The sequence below is a fragment of the Megalops cyprinoides genome, chromosome 21 (assembly GCF_013368585.1).
Source record: "Megalops cyprinoides isolate fMegCyp1 chromosome 21, fMegCyp1.pri, whole genome shotgun sequence".
Classification (NCBI taxonomy): Eukaryota; Metazoa; Chordata; class Actinopteri; order Elopiformes; family Megalopidae; genus Megalops; species Megalops cyprinoides.
The window spans coordinates 26,243,505-26,264,691 of record NC_050603.1 but is presented as its reverse complement, the minus strand read 5'-3'; the positions used below and the strand labels follow the sequence as shown (position 1 = coordinate 26,264,691).

At 42.1% G+C, this 21,187-nt stretch overlaps 1 protein-coding gene across 2 annotated transcripts in view; it reads right to left on the bottom strand.

Moving 5' to 3' along the window:
* The window catches only part of csmd3b (CUB and Sushi multiple domains 3b), a 523,594-nt gene that overhangs the window by 94,979 nt on the left and 407,428 nt on the right, over positions 1-21,187 (bottom strand). Inside the window, exons 32-36 of one of the 2 annotated variants that reach the window (XM_036516253.1) lie at positions 12,219-12,332; positions 9,775-9,870; positions 8,019-8,222; positions 2,749-2,873; positions 2,324-2,420 (exon numbers count right to left, since the gene is read on the bottom strand). In XM_036516253.1, the coding sequence (XP_036372146.1) occupies positions 2,324-2,420; positions 2,749-2,873; positions 8,019-8,222; positions 9,775-9,870; positions 12,219-12,332 (636 nt within the window). The remainder of the gene's footprint in view (positions 1-2,323; positions 2,421-2,748; positions 2,874-8,018; positions 8,223-9,774; positions 9,871-12,218; positions 12,333-21,187) is intronic. The other variant, XM_036516254.1, reaches the window with a different exon arrangement.

Genomic DNA, 21,187 nt, shown 5'->3' with positions numbered 1-21,187 from the left:
CTGAATCAGTCGGACTGGACATGAGACAGACTTCACTCTGCCAGTTGCTAGTACAAAGTCCGTCTAATGTTGGATTGAGTCCATGTGTGAATAGAGCAGGTCATTTTCCGGAGAATTCACAGCGAGCGAGTGGGCGTGTTGATGACGTTTCTATCAAGAATACAAACATCTGCTTCGTACTCTTTTCTGCTTGCCTGCAGAATACTTTATGTGAACTCGTCAATACTTTTCACTGCAAGTGGTATCTAGCTGAAAAATTACCACGAGGAAATCTGGACGTTTCTAAACTCGCAATTATTTCACACAACAATGTAACATACTACAAATGTAATGATTAATGATCGCAGACTGGGTATTACACTGAAAAATAGCATGCAGTATACAGTATATACTTGTGTAGTACGCAGTACACAGTATGCAGTGGGTGGTTTCGAATACAGCAGCATACTTTCTGCGTCATGTCCTGCCTCCTGCATGCTCTACCCAGGCGCCGCCCCTCACCTAAACCAAATGGAATATTTCCAATAGGTGAGAACGCATCTGACACGGACAATCTCCTGTTGTGTGCTACATGTGTGAAAGGGCAACTCCGGACAATGTCCGGACCTGATTCTCCAGACATTGTCCGAAGTTCATATGTGAAAACAGCTTAGTACTATTTGACCACTGGTTAAGTGATCAATACTGGTCATGTGACTGCAGTGAGACAGCTGCCAGCCATGCTCAGGGGTACCTCCAGAAAGCATGTTGAGGGAGTGGCAAACGAGCTGTTCCTTGCAATGCTGTATGTTTTGCTATATGACGTTCTACCATCATTGCATCAAACGCCTCCCTCATTAATGATTCATTTCTCCCTCAACAAGAACATTTTTCAAGGGCGGTCTGTGAATTTCATATTCTTTGGAAAGAGGAACCATTTCTGGGAATGCCTGCAGACCTGCTCATCTATCGTCATTCTGTATGATTGGACCCCCCGGGGATGAGGGGAAGCCTTGGCTCCCAAGAGATGGCCTCGTTACGGTGAGCCCCCCTTGCTTTGTTACCCAGATGCTGACTGGGGCATCTCAGCAGGTGCATGTTGTCATTGTGCTTCAGCAGGCTATGAAAGGCTTTGTGGATAAACAATGTAGCGCCAAAGCAGTGGGACGTCGTTCCTGAAAGACTGACATTTATTGTCAAACCCAGCCCATGATTAGCCAGAGTGAGGAAGCGCACATGCTTTCCACTGGATCCTGTGATGCCATGAGCCAAGAAACTGACATTTGCTCACGACACGTATGAGGCAGAACATGCCCTAGACGTTGTGTACTGCTGGCACATAACTCTGCTTGAATAAGTAATGACAAGCTGGCATATTATGAGTGACTGAGGAACAGGCCAGCCCTCTGTGTGCTTTCCCACTCATAGAATGACCAGCTGGGGACTGTGCACTGTCAGTACTCTGGCCCCCTAGCTGTTTTGGTGTTCTCCCTGTCTGTCAGAGTCATTCATGTGCTTTTGTTTACTGTTCCCATGTGTTCCAGCCCTGTCCCCGCCCACCTGATTTCCTGATCACCTCCACCTGCCTGCCTGCCCACCTGCATCTCATCTCCTCATCAGCCCAGCCCTATATCTACCCTGCTTGTCTCTGTCTTGTTGCCAGTTTGTGTCAGTGCTTGCCCTGTTATGGTCCTGCCTTGTTTCTCATGTTGTTGTTCCCGTACCAATTCCTGCCTGACTTCATACCTTGTCACTACCTGCCGTCCTGCCTTGGTCGCCTGATCTGCCTGCCTACCTGGTTTCGACCCAGCCTGTTCCTGTCTCTGAACCCTGCTCCTGGTTTGTCTTTGCCTCGGACTGCCTTCCTGGTTTTTTGACTCTGCCTGTACTGCCACCACGAACTCGCCTGGTCTGTGTCTGAGTCCGTGCCTGCCCCCTGACAGTGCACATTGTGTCCACTGCATCACATGATTTATAAATGGGCAATTACTAAAAAAACAAATAAAAAACAGTAGTGTGCATGCTTTCTCAATAAAACCTTCACAGATTAATATAACAGACAGTCTGTGGTAGTCCAACAGCACTGTGTTCTCAATTTTTCAGTGCAACAGGGTTTGATTTCAGGAACTGAGAGACGGATATGCAGCTAGTGGAACATTTGGCATTTAATACAGGGAGTGATCAAACTCTTTGGCATGGATTTATACAGAGCCACCCAGACATGGTGGTGGGAAGCACTCACTGAGGCACTCCCATCCCTGGCAACATGCTCAATGATCCCTACAGCCTACTGACTCAAAATGTGAACATATAACTTTTTAATAACCTCATCTGCGTTATTTACCTGAATAGCTTCCAAGTCTTGGGGCGTTGTTATCTGCCCCATCGTAGAAGTCCAGAGAGTCCCAGTTGTGCTCTGTGGCGAAACTTATAACTTGGACCTGAACAGGAGAGGGGGAGAAAGAACAACTCAGTGCCACCAATAGAGGTTATCTCACCACAGCAATACCCTCAAACAGGAAAACCCAGTGAGCAAACAAAAAAAGAACAGTCACGAAATCAACAAATGAAATAGTAATAAGAAATAGAATTCAAAAACAGGAGTTTCATTTCAAAATACACTTTTCACAATAAATTAAACATTTGTCTTTTTCATAATTAATCGGGTATTAAGAATTCCCTTTATTAAAGTTTCAGCTTCTTATGCTGCGTACACTTTCAAACCTCAGACATTTAATTTGTAGGACTTCAAACGGCTGAGACTCTCACTTGGATTCCGGCTCCTTCGGGCACGGAGACCTTCCACACACAATTCAGATTGTTGTCGTAGGGCTCTGGGTAGCCGGGAGACAGGATGGTCCCTCTGCGAGCTGTCAGCGCTCCGCCGCAGGGCACTGCAGGGCACATTTAAGGCAGGGATGTTAGGCAATATGGTGAATGGCGTAGCGAACGACACAGAGCCCTTGCGTCACGGCCTCCCCTGCCAGCAGAAGGGAAAGTAAATTGAAACAAGGACCTGAGCGCGACAGAACAAGGCACGGGTCTGGCAAACGCAATGGTGTGACCAGCGATGGCAGATGCGGGCCATGACATCCAAAGTAAAAAGTTTCAAAAGCAACAGAATAATGAACATGTCCTTAAAGAAATGATCTGTATCAATATGTTAGAAATAAAAAAGTAACAGCTCTTAACAGGCAGGTTATCTTATGAACATATCACAGGATGTATTTCAAGGTGCATACCCATATTTACTATAGACATTGTTGCACTTTCATATATGCAATTTTATGCTTATATTGTAGAATGTATTTTCCAATATATTGCAGTTGTAATTTTATATATTGCAATATACAGTACATGCATGATTTATGTATGAAGGTGGGGGCAGTTGTTTTTTTTTCAACAGTTCATATGACACACTTTGTAATATGTTAAAAATGTTATTAAATTTTGAATTTGACACTTTAACTCATACAGTTTTGTGCCGAGAATAACACTGCTCTAGATTATTGCTCTAGAGAAATAAGGCATTTAAATTATTGTAGAGGCCGATCTGAATTTGTATGATTCATAACCACTTGGAGAAAATGTGTTTATTAAAAACTAAAGCACTGTGTATTTTTCCACTTGTACACATTTGTGTCAAAAATCAAACAGAAATAAAATCAATGAGACATAAGGCAACATCAGTATAAAATTCACAGCCAAAAAATTACCAGTTTGTTATCTGATTAAATTTTGGTTGAATGTAATGTCCATGTGCACTTGAAATACTGCTGAGATGTAAATGAAAAAGGCAGCTAGCCTCACATGAGCTAGTTTTACATGATTGTCTGCACAATTAGAGGTTTAGCAAATGGATGACACATAACATGGGTTCATAGTTGGATATGAACCATATCAGAAAAGATACAACAGATTAGAGGGGCGAGCATGCAAGATTAAAGGAAACCTGTGTGCAAAATTGCACTTAGTGATCCTCCTCACCCTCACGAGAATGTCTAGATTAAATTACACGGGGAAAATGAGACAGGCTTATCCTTGGTTTTACAGTGGCTAGCTTGGCAGGCCTGGACCCACGCCTACACAGCAGAGACTTAGGCAAATTTCAGGATTGCCCATAGGCCCCACAGTTAAAATTCTGTGAAATATTCACTTTGTATCATCCCAACATAGATAAAAACAAGCAATCCCCATATCACTGAAAATGGTTCACAATAAATAGCTACATATGGAGTATATGGTCAGTTATATGAATAATTGTTTGGCACCATGCAAACACTATGATATAAGGCAAAGTTGTTCTCATAGAGCATTGACACAGTAGGTTGCATTTACTATGATCTATGTATTTTAACATATAGAAACTTTATATGTTACTTCTAGTCAATTTATAGATACTTTATAGACACTTTATGTGATATGTAAGATAAATCTAGCATTGCTGTGTCAGTATGTTGTTTTTCTGCAATTTTCACTCTAGGCGAATATCTACCTTGTGCAACTCAATGGCATGTTGCAGTCCCTTTTCCATTTCCATTCCAGTTTTCCATTTGTTTCATTTCAAAAAGTGTTGTTTTTGGGAAATGGCATTAATTGTGGAAGCAGATAGCAGGATCCCAGCCCAACTCTGCCACCTTAAACAATACCATAAAGTTGATCCTTTGCAGTTTTTGTCTCAATACTCCTTACAGAACATGTTGCTATGTTTTCTTCCATACTGTCAAAGCAGAGGGCCGGAGGAGGAAACTGCACAAATTGCTCCTGAGTGATTTCACTAGCCTAGGAGACCAACAGCCAACCCATGTGATGTGTGACAATATCATGTCGAGAAGGGATTGGCTGGAGTTTGTACTGTTCTAATAAGGCAGACAGGAAAGGTGACCTCATATTACTTTCAGTGAACAGAAGCAGTGAACAGAAGCAGGAGACACTGGTTGAAATGGCTAAAAACTACAACACAGTTCCCAGTGAAGCTAGTAATTCATCACACAGAAAGTCAAAGGAAGGACTGACTAGTCTGAATTTGCAGCAATGTCAGAAACAGAAGGGATCCTTCAAGATCCATCTTGAGTGACAGATTCACTCTGGGTTATGGGCCAAACAGCGAGTCAAGATAGTGTGGATGGCCTGTTCCCCTCTTTATTCTTGTGTATTCCACAGAAGGAACACAGATCACATGATATAATGAATTAGTTCTGTAAGATATCATAATGTACATCCTTCCAGATTCCAGCCCATTGCAGCCTGTGTCCTTCCATTTAATGCATTCCCACTGTCTGAATGAACTAAGGAAGACAGAATGTGAGGAATGGCATAGAAAAAGGTCAACACCAGCTATTAAATACATTGCACCATTTCAATACACGTGTAGTTTGCACTTATACACACCTTGCAACCACTTTCACTCCTGGAATGACATCACCCAGAAAGGTGCATTCTGGGCTGCATGGGCTAGTCTGGGGGAGTCTGGCAGCAGCTCCTGCTGGTAAAACCACAGACCCACTGCTAATCTGATTATTACCTTTAAGGGGTCTACATGAGTCTCTCCCCTGGGACCACTCTCCAAAGGTACACTCTTTCCACCACATTCTCTATCTCCTTGTTTGAGAGTGGACTGCCCCCTAGCACAAGAACACTGTGGTTTTCTACTACTTTTACATTTACATTTACATTTACATTACATTTACTACTTGGTTTCTACCTTTGGTATGTCACTTCTTAATAGCATGCATTTCCACTCCCATCACTGTCCTGCCTGCGGTCCTCATGCCTCTTGATACTATATTTGTTTATGTCTCTGTTAACCTGTTCAATTTTCCTCCAACAACCCCTGTAATTCTCCCTATTATTTACAGTTTGTTCATCCTGTGTTTAATCTGTTCTCAGTTTAATTGTAGACTTTATTTGGCACCGTTTCTCATTACAGTGAATGCATTGTACAAGTAACTCAATAATGAAAACAGCAATGATAAAACTGAATTAGCATTTCAATAATAATAACAACAGACCAGCCACCTGTCTGACCAAGTTTTCCCCTGCAAATTTAGACGTACAAGACGTACAGGCATTATATCATTATAGATGATCTAGGCCTGTTCCCAAGTCATTTATTGACTTATAATAGAAAGTTTAAATTCTGAAGGTGCAAGACCCACCAGTACTAGTGATGGCTGGTTTTGTTGAAATAAGTCTTGCTTGACACCATTCCACAAATTCCTCTTAAGGTGATCACAGCACAGGAAAGCATGACAATGCAAAGATAATGGAAAGAACAAAAATGACACTCAGTCTCAATTTTTTCCCAATCATTTCTTGCAAGGTCACAGGAGGAAGGGAACATGGTGTATTGTGGAGACTATTATGCGAAATATGCTGCAGCCCGTGGCCTGGCTAGCAATCTGCATCTATTCACTTCACCTCATACAGTGCATGCATTCTATCATATTTATGCAAAAACACTCAGAAAGGAACATCTTTTCTGAATATAAATGTCAGTCCCTGAAAGGCCCCGATAGGGAGCTGTGCTAAGCAATTTTCTCTTGTTTATTGAAGGCTTGCCAGTATTGTCTTCAGTGCCATATGCAGCAGGAGAGAGGATCTGTCAATAGAGGAGGCATTGCTGGGTATCTAATGCTGCCAGGACACCCTCCTCTGCACATAAGTGATGGTATCTGTCAAGGACAGCAGGATAATCTAGAGGTCAACGCCAATCACTTTGTTTAAACAGCTAAGAGCAGGTAGGGACATGATGATTGATGTCTAATATTGGAGATGAAATGCTTTAGGTATTCAAGAGAGGAAAAGAGAGCGAGACATAGGGAGGCAGAAGCGAAGAGAGGGAGGGAGAGAGAGAGAGAGAGAGAGAGAGAGAGAGAGAGAGAGAGAGAATGCAGTCCAAGACGTTTGCGACAGACACTTAAATTATTAAACAAATTCTGTTCAGGGCAATATCAGACTCATTCATATTTCACTCCTGATATATAAAGTGCAGCAAGCTCTCCGGTAATCAGGAAATACACCTTTCACCTTTCACCCCTCGGTTCAGGGCAGCATTTGGAGAGAGAGAGAGACTGCGGAGGCGGGAACTGCCTTGGTGCAGAGAATACTCAGCAGTATTGCTTGTCAGGCCGCTCCAGCTCATAAAAGTGGCCAGTAATCAGTGCAGAGCACTCTAATGCATGGACAGCGCCCTTTGTTCCATGAAAAGAGTAACCGGGGGAGGGAGGGGGTATGTTTGCTGTGATTGAAAAATATCATTCTTAAAGTGGAAAGTACATGGTACTTTGAAGAGACCCTGTAGAAACACTTGCTACACCTAGTGGAAGAGGAGGGCACTAAGGGGTCAAATTCACTCCAGTCTCCCACAGTGGCCTCAGCCCCATTGCCTTGCACCAAACACATTCAGAGGAAAAATTGGTCTGTAATGTAATGACTTTTAGAGGGTACTTGCAATAACAGCACAAGCCAACTGTTCAGAATGAGGATGTGCATAAATGAGAGTGAGATGGATAAAATGGAGCTTTCTTACCTTCTGGAATTGGGAAAAAATATTTCATGTGATTTACAAAGAAATAGGATCTTTTTTGCTGTCATGAAATCAAAGGAAATCTTTAAAGAAGTTGTGTTTTCTGCATAGCCTCTGAGTGGCGTATACTTTAAAGCCATTTACCTGGAAATTGCAGTACATATTACAATGTAATATGCAATGATAATTTCTCAGCTGTTGGCGGAGAGAGATCTCCTATGATTGTGACTGGTGCACATGTTATTCTAAACACCCCCCCCCCCATACACACTTCACACTCTTTAAACCTGATGACTGCTCTGCCAAAGGGGAAATAATATGTCATTTGTCATCATGGGATTGTGGGAAAAATGTCCCCAAGTCAAGCTTTGTCTGTTTCATGTCCATGCTTGTGTCCATAATTAGCCAGGTTCATGACAGAGTCACATGGATTGACCTGCCTCTCATAATGTCAGGACAGGGTGCTTTGGATGTCCCAGCAGACCTTGGGGCATGCGCTCTTCATACTCACCGATGCACGTGGGCAGTGAGTCATTCCACTGTGCCAGGGCGTTGGGGACCGTTTCGCAGCGGATGGCGATGGAGCCATGTAGGGTGTAGCCCGGGTTGCACTCAAATAGCACGACAGCACCAACCGCAAAGTCATTCCCGATCCTCTTCCCGAAGCGCGGCTCGGGGACCGAGCTGCACTGGGTTGAACTAGTCCTGGGGACAGCTGGGGGGAAAAGGCGCCAAAAGGTGACAGGTAAGATTCTGTGGGATATAGAGGGATGGCCTGACATCCTTGTACTTCAAACAGAGATACTCACCCAATGACAGCAACTCATTATCGTCATTTAGCAGAGTCTCTTATCCAGAGCAACTTATATGAGTTACATTTTTCAATCCATGTATACAGTGTTACTAATGCAAATCTGAGGTAGGTGCCTCGCCCAAGGATATAACAGCAGAGGCCTAGCTGGGAATTGAACCAGCAGCCTCTGGATTATGAGCCCTGCTTCTTACCACTACACCACAATGCTGGATTTCTGTGGTGAACAGAGGAACCTCAGAGGGTGTAAGTCTTAATACACTCTTCCCTTTGGCCTTTGACGTCACTCTCCTGCAACCACTGAGCAAATTAAGAACCTTGCGGGGGTGACACCTCTATTGTGAGAAATTGCTTGGCAGAGTTGCAGAGTCCAGGGAAGTGTGTGACAGTTTTACTGTCACATTACAGACACCGCAGACCCTCCTGCTAACTTTTCCACACTACTATATTTATTAATAATTTGTCACAAGGTGTGCCCTGATGTAAATCCAGTCTCCTCTGTGCTGAAAGGGAATGTGTTTGCTCTTCTGAAGGTAGCCTTCTTGTTGATGCTGGGGAGAGGTTAATTTGTTCAGGGGATTCCTACATCTTTAATGACGTATGGGGATATCAAAAGTGTGCTATTCTTAGCTTTTGTCTTTATACCAGTCATCAAATGATGGTATTCTTGAGTATTTCCAGACACCATAGAGCATTAAATGCAAATGTTACAGAAAATATTCCGAAGGACCCTTTTTTGAGATTCAGTCATTGACTTTAGTGACATTGAAGTATATACTTCTTTTAAAAATGAAGAGATAATTGAGGTACCAAATTGGTATAAAGTACTCATATCCTTGCTAAACAAAGAAATTTGTACCTGGGTATTGTGTCCCAATAAAGAAGAATTGTTGTTTTCTCCCAGAAGCAATTATTAGTGGGAGTTTGAGCGTCTCCTGCATGACACATATTCATTTTTAACTCGACCCACGCAAGTAACTTGCTGTACTGTATGATTTGATTTTCTCCCTGCTATATTTCTCAAACCCCTGGCAACGGCTGCTGTCAGAACAGCCATGGGAGAAAGATGACTGTGTCTAAGCCTTTTTCTCTTTAACAATAAAAGCATATGGCACACAGAAGTGGAGCTTGGGTTTTTAACAAGGTTTATACATGTGAAATATGTATAAACTCTTGCATTGTTGAAGTTGAAATGTCCCCAGAAGATGGGAATGTGTCAGCAGCTGTGTGAGATGGTGGGCAGCTCAGTCCTAATAATTCAAACCAGACAGCATAACGACATACGGTTTTCAGAGAATGCTTTGTTTGGCAGACCCTGTGTGTGAAAGGGTGTTGCTTTCATATTCACTGTTGGAAACCATCTTCTGTCACTTCAGTTCCGTTTTATTGGACAGTCACAGCTCTTCAAAAAAGCAATATTTAAAGTGATACCCAAAGGCCAGGAGTAAAATCTTACCTTGGTACACGAAATGAAAGCCTTTGGCCGTTTCCGGCCCGACTGTGGTGAACTTGATGGTGACTTGGTTCCCTGTGCTTAAAGGCAGAGACTCTCCTAAAAAGGAGAGAGGAAGAACATATGAATATATGAATATAAACATATGCATTTATTACACTTTAGCTTTTTTATGTTTAATGGATTTTGTGTTTGTTCCAAATCCACCCTAGAGTAAAGTGAAGCACTCGTTTTTAGCGCCCATTTGACGCTAAGGACCCCTCGCGGGCGCCTTTGATCTCCCTTTGTACTCAGCCTCACATTTGGTCTTTCATGGGCAAATCAAATGAAATGTTGTATTTGTGCAGGGCATAAAGGTGCGTGGAGAGTGCTTTGATAAGTGGCGGCCCCTCTCTTATTGATTGTCAATGAGGTACTTTCATCCCACCTTTTATTCCCCTCGTCTCAATCACTTTCTCTCACTTTCTTTTATCTCGGGGGGTGGACGGGAGGGACAGGGGGACGGGACACTCCACGCTCTACCAACACTCTCTTTCCATGAGCTCAAAGTAACAGAGATAATACATGTGTGACACACTGGTCCTGGCCCCGTACCCCAAGCACAGCTCCAAGTGCCAGAAATGCAGACAGCAGGCAGTGCTGGGTGTGCAACGTGTGGCCAAGCTTGTTGGGATTTGAGCCTGTGACCCCGTTGTTTACATGCTGTGTTCTTGAAGAGGCACTTCCCTGTTCCACCTGTTACGCAGCCCTGCGCAGTGATTCATTTACACTCCCCTCAGCAGTGAACAGTGAACAGCAGGTCCTTCATTGTAAAACACTTGAAAGTCAATTGATGAGGGCGAGAGTAAATTGCTATGCAGTTTAAAGAGGCTGTTGCGCAGCAGTCCATTTTAGCCTTTACGCAGCCTCTGCAATCTCTTATGATGTTATGGCACCATCTGTTTGCAACTGTCAGGACTCCGCCCCCCTAGCTGTGGTGTTTTTGTTTTTTCCCTGTCCATGTGCTTTTTGTTTTCCTTGTGTTCCAGCCCCGCCCCGCTCCCCGCCTGGTCCCCGCCCACCTGATTGCCCCATTACCTTCACCTGCCTGCCTGCCCACCTGCATCCCATCTCCTCATCAGCCCAGCCCTATTTCTACCCTGCTTGTTCCTGTCTTGTTTGCCAGTTCGTCTCAGGGTTTTTTTGTACCTGTTTCGTTCCCGCAGTTTTTTGATTTCTGATTTCTCCGTGTTTGACACTGCCTGTCCTTCGTCTTCGTTTTTCTGCCTGCCGTCTTGTCCCGTTGCCTGATCATTTGCCTGCCCGGTTCCTGACCCTGCCTGCTCTGGTTCCCGACCCTGTTTTTGTCCACGGACTGCCTTCCAGTTTTCGACCCTGCCTGCTTTTTGGTTTCGCTACTTGCCTGTCGTCATCATTAAACCCGCCTGGAAACTGAAGCTGTCTTGGTCTGCGACTGAGTCCTTGCCTGAGCCGTTACAGTAACTTTGTGTGACAAATTGAGCAAAGTCATGCTCCTGCATCTATCCCATGCTGTCATGACACAGTATATCACGACATTGCTTTAGATGTGAAAGCAAACATACTTCTTTTCACTATGAGCTCTCAGAATCTCTATCAGAGGAATGAACTGAAAAGCACAAAGTAGCAGGACAGATTTCAGAGCTACCTGGCATTTGAGTGAAGTGCCCTCCTAACAAATTCTCCACATGAGCCTTTAGCTTGGTATTGATTTATGTGAATGGCAGTGGTGTTAGAGGGAACATGGAGTTCACAGCTCAGATCTCTCAGCATGTGAACAACTAAGCCTTGATTGGTCACTTTGCAGGAGAGTGGACCAGGGGGGAACCAACCGATTGGAGAATTCTCTGTTCTTGGGTATGACTTTAATGTCAGCGGTATTTGATAAAATTGTGGGGGCTCTACTGGAATCCTGGATGGAGGAGCAGAACACTGATGCTGAATGGTGTCTGAATCACAAGACTGACCTCCTGATTCTGCTATGTGCAGTCTGAGATCTGCCTCTCTTCACAACACCCTGTATATCCCCTTACAGTGGCTATAAAAACATAAAATATATGAGCTGAATGTGCTGTATTCATATGTTTTATGTCATCATGAGTAAAAGTCAACCTAAATTAATTACTGAACCAATGAATGTAATTTGACTTGAGAGCAGTTGAGTAGTTTACTGCCAGAATAGAATTGGAGTTAAAGCCGAGGTGCTGAATATGTTTCTGGCTCAGATTTATTTGAGTGCCACTAAAGTGCTAATATGTAATGTGTAACAGCTGGAGACAGAGTGAACCAGGACAACATTTTACCTGACACAGTCCCAAAGAGAGAGGACCAGGGTGAAGTTTTACTTGAGTGTGACCCATACAGAGAGGACCAGGGTGGCATTTTAGCTGAGCGTGACCCAGAGAGAGGGGACCAGGGTGGCTTTTTACCTGAGTGTGACCCAGAGAGAGAGGACAGCAGGGGGGACTGCTGTGTAGGCCCATCATAGATATCCACCACGTCATTGAGAGAGGTTTGGAAGAGCACAAACTGTCCAAACAGCACTGAACAGAGAGAGAGAGAGAATGTGAGAGTGAGTGAAAATGTCTTCCACAGCGATATGGCTGGCACATACAGACTCAACTGATTGACATTGATCAAAGGCAATGATCTGTCCCTAATGTGACACGGAAAAGGACTTTCAGTAGAGGAACCCCAACCCCCTCCAGCCCATACCAATACCTCACACCAGCCACAGCACATGAAGCACAAGAACCCTAGCCACTACAGCAAGAAAGGATGGGCAGCAGAGTAACATATTGGTAAGAAGCAGAGCTCACAACTGATGGCTGCATGTTTGAACCAAGGCCAAGTTACCTAACCTGAACTGCCTTAGTATTAATGCGTGACATTTAAAAATAGTGAGTTCTGTACATCGCTGTAAATGAGAGCATATGCTAAACAAAAAGATGATGTAACATAGTATCTGCTAGCTGTGTTTCCTCCCATCTGGATTCTGTGCCAGGTCCTCTGGTCTCACACTTAAATTGTAAGCTGTGTAGAATTGAAGAGAAATTGTCCTTATTTAATTAATGTTTTGTAAACAATTCCTCCATTTGCTCACTGCATACTAGATTGTTTCTTATTGTACTAACAACATTATACAAGTAGATCATTATTCTTCATTAGATCAGCACACTGCAGAACCTCCCAAGCAATCCCACAGGTAATAAGACTCAATGTTTATTTAAATCTTTTAATTGGACACCTCTCTCAAATGACTTCCTTTGTGCTCAAGCCCTGATGTGCGATCGTGCTTAATCTTAAATTCTTTTTAAAGCATTCTTGCATGCGAATACATGCACCCTCATTTGCTGCTTATTTGCTTTGATCAAGTCATTTTGGTCTAGGAAGCAATAAAATATATTGTTAACATTCCAAAAAGGGGCAAAATTGACCACTTGGTTTAGAGCTGGCACATTGAAAGCCAAGCCAGAAAGTGAAAGCCAAGCCAGAGAAATGGAGGGTCCCGAGATGGGGTGAGCCGATGATGGGGTAAACAGGTGGTGCTATTGTCCCACGGCTGGTGTGGAGGCACTAACGTCTCGCAGCACAAACTGTGTATTAGAAACGTGCTAAAGATGTTAATGCAACACAGCGGCCTCAGACAAGATGCAGGGCCACATATGCTCTGCATGGCTAATGAGCAATTAAGCATAAAGCTGTCATGTACATGACGTAAGTAGGAAATTACCGCAAACAAAGTGACGGTGGGAACACAGTTGCAGCAAAGATGCACCCCACATGTGGAATGACTCACTGCTTCACTCAAGCTCAGTCATCTGGCAGTTAAACCTTGTGTCTCTATGTGACAAGGAGTAAACTTGTGGCTCAAATATTTATTCAGAAAAAAGCATTCAAGACCTCCCACTGCAGGTCTTACTAATGGTAGGAGCAAGGGGTTTTGTTGAATTATAAAACTTCAGACTTAATATTAACATAATAAAAATGAAAATAAGAAATGTAACAAAAAATACCATCGTGACCTTTGAAATATAGGCCTAATTTATCTTTATCACATTTATCCTTATTAAATCATAATTGGATAGAAAGATAATAGTGATTTTAGCTTTATCTCACAGTTCTATGCGCTCAGCCCAGGAACTTATATGCTTCTAATTACAGCTTTGAAACTGCAAGATGTTTTATGTTATTGATTTCTCTAAATCATAATTTGTTTTCATTTTTGTAACGCTTGTTCGGAAGTCTATGACACTTTATTGCTTTTTTAGTTATTATAATTTTTATTTTTATTGTCACTTGGCTAACATGCTAACATATGTCCAGTCAATCAAAACCCCTGCTAATCACCTCACAGGTCGGTGGAAGCAGTGACTGGTTGTATTATCTTAAAGTTTACAAAATGGGAAAGCCATACTTGGGTTTTGTCCGTTGTTTTGCTGAAGAAAGATTTACAGATGCCATTAAAGGGACATGTAACACTTGCTGATTAAGCTGACAGTCACACTGTGTTTCTGGACTGTGTGTCTTTTCAGGCTGAAGGATTAATGGAGAGTTGAGGGGTGATTTCTCTAATCACTATGTCAAAAATTGATTAATCTGTGTGGGGTAAAGGATAACCCAGTTTTCAAAAGTCCATAACCCAAATAATGATCCATAATTCATTTAATGTGTTTATTTCACATTAATTAATTAATTTGTTTATTTATTGGAACTTTGGAACTGACAACTAAGGGAGCTGATCCACTAAGGATCATAAAAAGGATATCCAAAACACATTAAAGAGCACATACTTTGTCACTTTCTCTGTTTTACTCTGGTTTCAGCATGATTACTATTTGAATTTTGGGTGAAAAAGATTGGCAGATAATTCTGGTATGGCCAACAAACATGGAGGCAATGCATACTTTTACATGCAAGATATCTGCTGTGGAATCACATGGAGTGAAAAAAATGCATTTATGTAATATGTCACTTCTAGAATCTGACATTGTGTCACAGCTTGGACAGCTTGCAAAATGTGCTTTACAATGTTAATGTATCTTGCGCTCAAGTCTATTGCATGATATTGCATCTGTGCAAAAGTGATCTAAACCTTAAAATCATTTGGTTTTTCCATTATAAAACAGATAAGCAGTCCTATGTATACATATGCAAGATAAGCTGCTTAAATAAGAAAAATACATTTTAATAAAAATCCTATTACTCTTTCAGACCAGAACTTTATACATGGCCATTGTAAAATGAGTGAATATTAGGCAAAATACTGTTTCTGTGTAAATTTTACCAACAACTTATAAAGTCTGTTCTGACCATATCTCATGGATCACAAAAGCTTCTCATAGCAAAACAAACTTTAAAACAAAATTATTTTATTTTCACTCTTCGCTTAGTATAATGTTGTATTTAAACACTAACATTTTGTTTCAGCACTTTCTTATAGATCATATTTAAACAAAGCCATTTTGTTTTAGTGCTTTGTTAGACTGAATTTAAACACTGGACTTTTTCACAAGCCAGTCTGCTGTGGCCTTTACTACCTCACTGACTCCCGCAGTAATCAGCGATTGTTTAATTAATCAAAACTTTTCAGCCAAGGACAATAAAATCTGGCTTGTGTATCCACCATTGAATCCATCTGAGAGGAAGAGTGAGATCATGCAAATTGCAGCTGCATATACTTTAAACGCTCTGCTATCACAACGAGTGGATTCATTGGCCCTGGCCTTTGGCAGGGCAGCGCTCAGCTGTCTGGCAATGGCAGGTCAGTCCATTTAGCGGCGTCAGGGGGCTAGTGCATGGACAGCCACTGAGTCGGCGGAAATGCGGCTGTGTAATCCCAGTTTGACTCTGTTTCCTTCCAAATTGCCTTTTTGGTGGAAATTTTGTTTTAATGTGCTCCAAATGTGCATGTGATGTGCATGAGATCCACGGTACCAGAATAAAAAAGGAGGAAAACAACTCCTCCAAGGACACAAACCTGCACCCCCACACTTTCTGAAAGAGGCAGAACTGTTTGAGGGGGAAATTTAGCTGCCAGTCATTGCTGAAGACGTGGCCAGAGTTGGGAGTTTGTTAATTCAGTGAGCGCAGAACGGACCCCTGAAGATTCAGGAAAAGCTCAGGACAACTGTGACATTTTCAGGCATCAATTATACATGCCTGAATAAGGAGATTATCTATGCATCTACCTTCAAAAGTGAGCCGAGTGAAGTCGATTATCAGGCGAACTGAACCCAGATTGAATGATTTTTAGGGTCTAAAGTGTGCTGGATTTGACAGTTGTATGGACTACGGATACCTCACTATGAAGCGGAAAGGCTCCATCGGCTTGGCATTGGGGGCTAAAGAGAGACAGAGATATGGAGATGGAACAAAGTGGGGTATGGATGCCCTACAGCGTAGACACTGATACAGACGTCAGTGTGGTTTCTTCCCTAAGAAAAATCCCTACTCTGACAGGGCAGAGTCACTTGGCAAAGCGATGAGAGCCCTCTCTGTTTGTGTTTAAGGACCTGAGAATGATGGCCTTAACAAAGAACAGCCTGATAGCACAGAACTGGGAACAAGAAGAGCACATAAAAATGTTAAAAAAAGTTCTTAAACATCAAAAGCTGAGTGTAAACATTCCCATATATGCTTGTGTCCTGAGTTTGAAACAAAACTACATGTCTTCTTTGGTCCTAGTAGGTGTTATAGTTGCAAAGATACTGAGAAAGAAGGAGATTTTCCATCATAGCAATGAGAGAGATAAACTTGCACAAACAATACCATCCAAGACCTGAATGCTTACACTTTTGTTCACCAATGAATGCATGTTCCTTTTTTCACAACAAACTTCATTTTTAAATCTCAGCTTTTTGTGAAGGAAAAAGATATCACCTACACCTGGAGTCCAAACTGAATTCATTTTTACATGACAATGAAAAAGCAAAAGAAACATTTTCTACCTCTTGACTGTGAGCTGTGAATTGTGAAGGTCAGTATTTTAATACTAATAATAATTGAATACTAATTATTTAATAATTATTTTTTTAATTATAAAGACTGTTGTACACTAAGTTATTAATCAGCAGAAACCAAACTGGTTTATACAGTGCTGAAGATCTGGTTGTGCACAGTCTGACATGCCTGAATCTGTGGAGTCAAAGAGGAGGAGATTTAGCCTTCACTGATGAGGGATTTGTGATCGTGGCCCTGGAAAGTGCCAGCTGAAGAGATGAAAGTGGCACTCACTGAAAGGTGCTGTGTGTGCTAGGGCAGAGTCAGAGTCTGCAGACCACAGCCAAATCTAACAGCGCTCTCTCACAGCTGAGCTTTACAGACTGTGAAATCCTTCTCTCTCGCATGTACTCACAGACAGGCCACTGCCAAATTCTGCTCTCTCACAACTGTGCTTACAGGCAGGCCAATGCCAAATTGTGCTCTCACAGCTGTGCTCACAGGCAGGCCAGTGTCAAATCCTACTCTTTCAAAGCTGTGCTCACACATATGCCAGTGTCTGTGTCAGCCTGTCTCTGACATCTTTTATACACCAGGATCACACATGAAATAGACAATGGTGGCCATCTTGTAGTGCATCCTGGTGCTGAAATATAATGGTCACCCTATACACTCTAAAAAATAATACACTGGCTCAACTTAAAAAAATTAAGGTAAAAATTTGCATGGATCTTTTTAAGTAATTCCAATTTAGCTGTTATTGAGTAAATCCCATGAGACTTTTATAGTACAACCAGCATGATTTGCTTTGTTGTCTAAAAGCTTAATTAAGTCGAACCAACTTAATTTTAATGTAAAAGTTTTATGTAAGTTAAGACAGTTTTCATTATTTTAATTTTGTCCAACTTCTTAAAATGAGTTATCAACTGACTAAAACATGTACATGTAACAAATTTAATTTTTTATGCTGAAAAAGCTCTTGATTTTAAGCTTTACTCACTAACCCCATGAATCATTTTTAGAGTGTAGAATTAATATGATTTATCACTTTATTTAATTGGCATATACTGTTCACCAAAACCTCAAGGTGGCACAGCAAGATTTATAAAAAGATCACAGCTGAGGCTAAAACAACAACAACAATATGTATGTGGAGCTGCCAGAACTGCAGCAAATGGGCATTAAGGTGCAAAACAGTGAAAATGAAAAAAAAACCTAGACCTAGACCTAGTGCCCAACAGTTATCCTTAAAAGAAAAAGTAATTATGTCATTCTTAACTGAGTTTATGATAAGGCAAAACAATGACTAATGCCACATTAACAACATTAAAGGTTTTCTTCATCAAAACACTTGTAGATCATCAGTAAGGAAACAGAGAGGAAACTAATGCATCTGATGTGTGAATACTAGCAGTGAGGCAGATAACTCAATATGAAATCAAACAAATGCAACAAGAAAAGCTAATGCACAAGACAGAAGTCCTCACCCGTAAACAATGCATGTTATGGTTATTTTATTTAATATATACACACACACACACACACACACACACACATCTATATATATATATATATATATATATATATATATATATATATATATATATATATATATATATATATATATAAATAATAATAATTATTATTATTTATATATCCAGTTAGATCTTAATACCAACCCTAGGTTCTCTACGAAAGGACAGATTTTACATACCAATGCATCTTAGGAAATGTTGTTGGACATACAAAGCATATGCAATATATCCTTCCAAAGGATTAATAATAAACATATTTTTGGCCAACTGAACACTTTTGCTGACGTGCATGTGTTTTACAAAACCACACTGATTGCCCTGATTAGAGCTGAATGGCTGAGAGAAAGACTGGTGCTTTCTTTCTGAAGGTTCCAGAGAACTTATTGCAGTTGGACAGCCAGTCGGACCGCCAGTCCTATGTCTAGCTCCACAACGTGAAATTGAAATTGAAATTGACCCTACACAATCGGACAATCTACAGCTGTTTGTCTGGCTTAGACACACACCTTCCAGTTTCCTCCAGTTTCCGCCAACAGCTGGATAATGGCTCATATGTCTCAGAGGGTAAGACGTGGGGTGTCCATTATATCAGCACAATGTCCCCTCAGTTCCTTCCACATGCACAGCCGTAATGGCCACTTTATTACTGTGGGTCAAAGGCCTGTCCCTTTTCTCATCTATGCTCCTGTCACTTCATAAGCTGCCTATCTCTGTGGGTTAATGGAGCCGTTTCCATGGAAATAAATGAATGGGATCAAACAATGGTGTGTTTCTGAACAGGTCTCAAGCACTGCAGCAGAGGCCCTGCATGAGAACACTGGGATGGGCAGCACATGCACCCCCCCCCCACCCCTGACCCCCTGCAGGATGGTGCACACCCCTCCCACCACACGAGCCGTTTCACCTTAGCAGGGCTGCCTCCTTCATCCCCTGGACCCCAGCTTCAAATGACCCATATGGGCACCAATGACACCTTAGCCCCTGCAGCCCCTGTCCAGAGTGCACCACTCAAGCTCTGTGTTCAGCTCACAATCCCAGCTCTCTTTGTACTGCATCCACCCAGACAGCCCTGGGGCTGTTGCGTCCAATACGAAAACTCCTCACAGAGCCGCAGTGCGCAGCAGTATGGACACGTACCCAAATCTTCTCGTCAGTGGCTATTTCATTCAGCTTCACCTCAGCTGCTCATATGGCCTGGTTTTCCCCTCTACCCTGAAGCTCCCCTTCCTGCGCATTTGTATGTTGGGGGTGCCTGGACAAGGCGGTCTGCTGAGGCCTCATGTACGCAGCCACCAACAATGGATATGAGGGCAAAGTTGGCCTGAACACTCCTGCCCTCACACACACATACACACATATGCACACACACTGCTTTCCCTCTCTCTTGCTTAGCATGGCCTGGATTGCACATGCTGGAACTGTAGCCCTCTGTTTCTTAAATAATCAGTGGCTTGCCTCCGCCACACTGAGTGTTGAGTCACGGGTGCTCTGTACTCCACGTCTTGCAGTTTCTGTTTAAGCACCGCTCTCCCACCGACCTGGGAAGGATTTTGTTTGGGGAGCTGTGGTTTTTTCCCCTCATTTCCACCACATGGTGGAGCTAAACATATAGTGCATTCAGAAAGTATTCAGACCCCTTCACTTTTTTCACATTTTGTTATGTTGCAGCCTTATGCTGAAATCATTTAAATAAATTTTTCCCTCATCAATCTACAATCAATACCCCATACTGGCAAAGTGGAAACAGGATTTTAGAAATTTTTGCAAATTTATTAAAAATAAAAAAACTGAAAGAAATATCACATTGACATAAGTATTCAGACCCTTTGCTATGACACTTGAAATTTAGCTCAGGTGCATCCCATTTCTTTTGATCATCTTTGAAATGTTTTTACACCTTGATTGGAGTCTATCTGTGGTAAATTCCATTGATTGGACATGATTTGGAAAGGCATACACCTGTCTATATAAGGTCTCTCGGCTGACAATGCATATCAGAGCAATAACTAAGCCATGAGGTCAAAGGACCTGCCGGCAGAGCACAGACCTGGGGAAGGCTACAAAAAATTTCTGCTGCATTGAAGGTTCCCAAGAGCACAGTGGCCTCCATAATTCTTTAATGGAAGAAGTTTGGAGCAACTAGGACTCTTCCTAGAGCTGGCTGCCTGGCCAAACTGAGTGATTGGGGAAGAAGGGCCTTGGTAAGTGAGGTGACCAAGAACCCGATGGTCACTCTGGCTGAGCTCCAGAGATTCTGTGTGGAGATGGGAGAAACTTCCAGAAGGACAATCATCACTGCAACACTCCACTGCTCTAGGCTTTATGGCAGAGTGGCCAGACGGAAGCTTCTCCTCAGTAAAAGACACATGGAAGCCCAATTGGAGGTTGCAAAAAAGCACCTAAAGGACTCTGTGAGAATCTTGTTTCTCTGGTCTGATGAAACCAAGATTAAACTGTTTGGCCTAAAATATTAGCAAAATGTATAGCCCATCGCATTAAAAGTGTCTTGTCAGATATTGTCCACTACGACCAGTCTGGGTTTTTACAAGGTCAAAATATTGGGGTCAATATTAGGCAGTTACTGGAAATTATAGAGAATTACGATATATACGGGAAATATTTGACAATTTATGGCAAGATCACTTTGATTAATTCCTTAGTTGTATCTCAGTTTCCGCCTTTGTTTATGACATTACCTACACCAAGTGAATCATTCTTCAAACTATATGAGCAAAAAAACTTCGAATTTATATGGAATGGTAAACCAGATAAAGTTAAACGTATGTATCTATACAATGAATATGGATCAGGTGGCCTAAAATTGTTAAATCTAAGGGCCTTGAACCTCTCACTTAAAGCGTCCTTGATTCCAAAAATTTTTTTAAACCCAAAATGGTTCTCCAGAAGACTATTAGAGAATG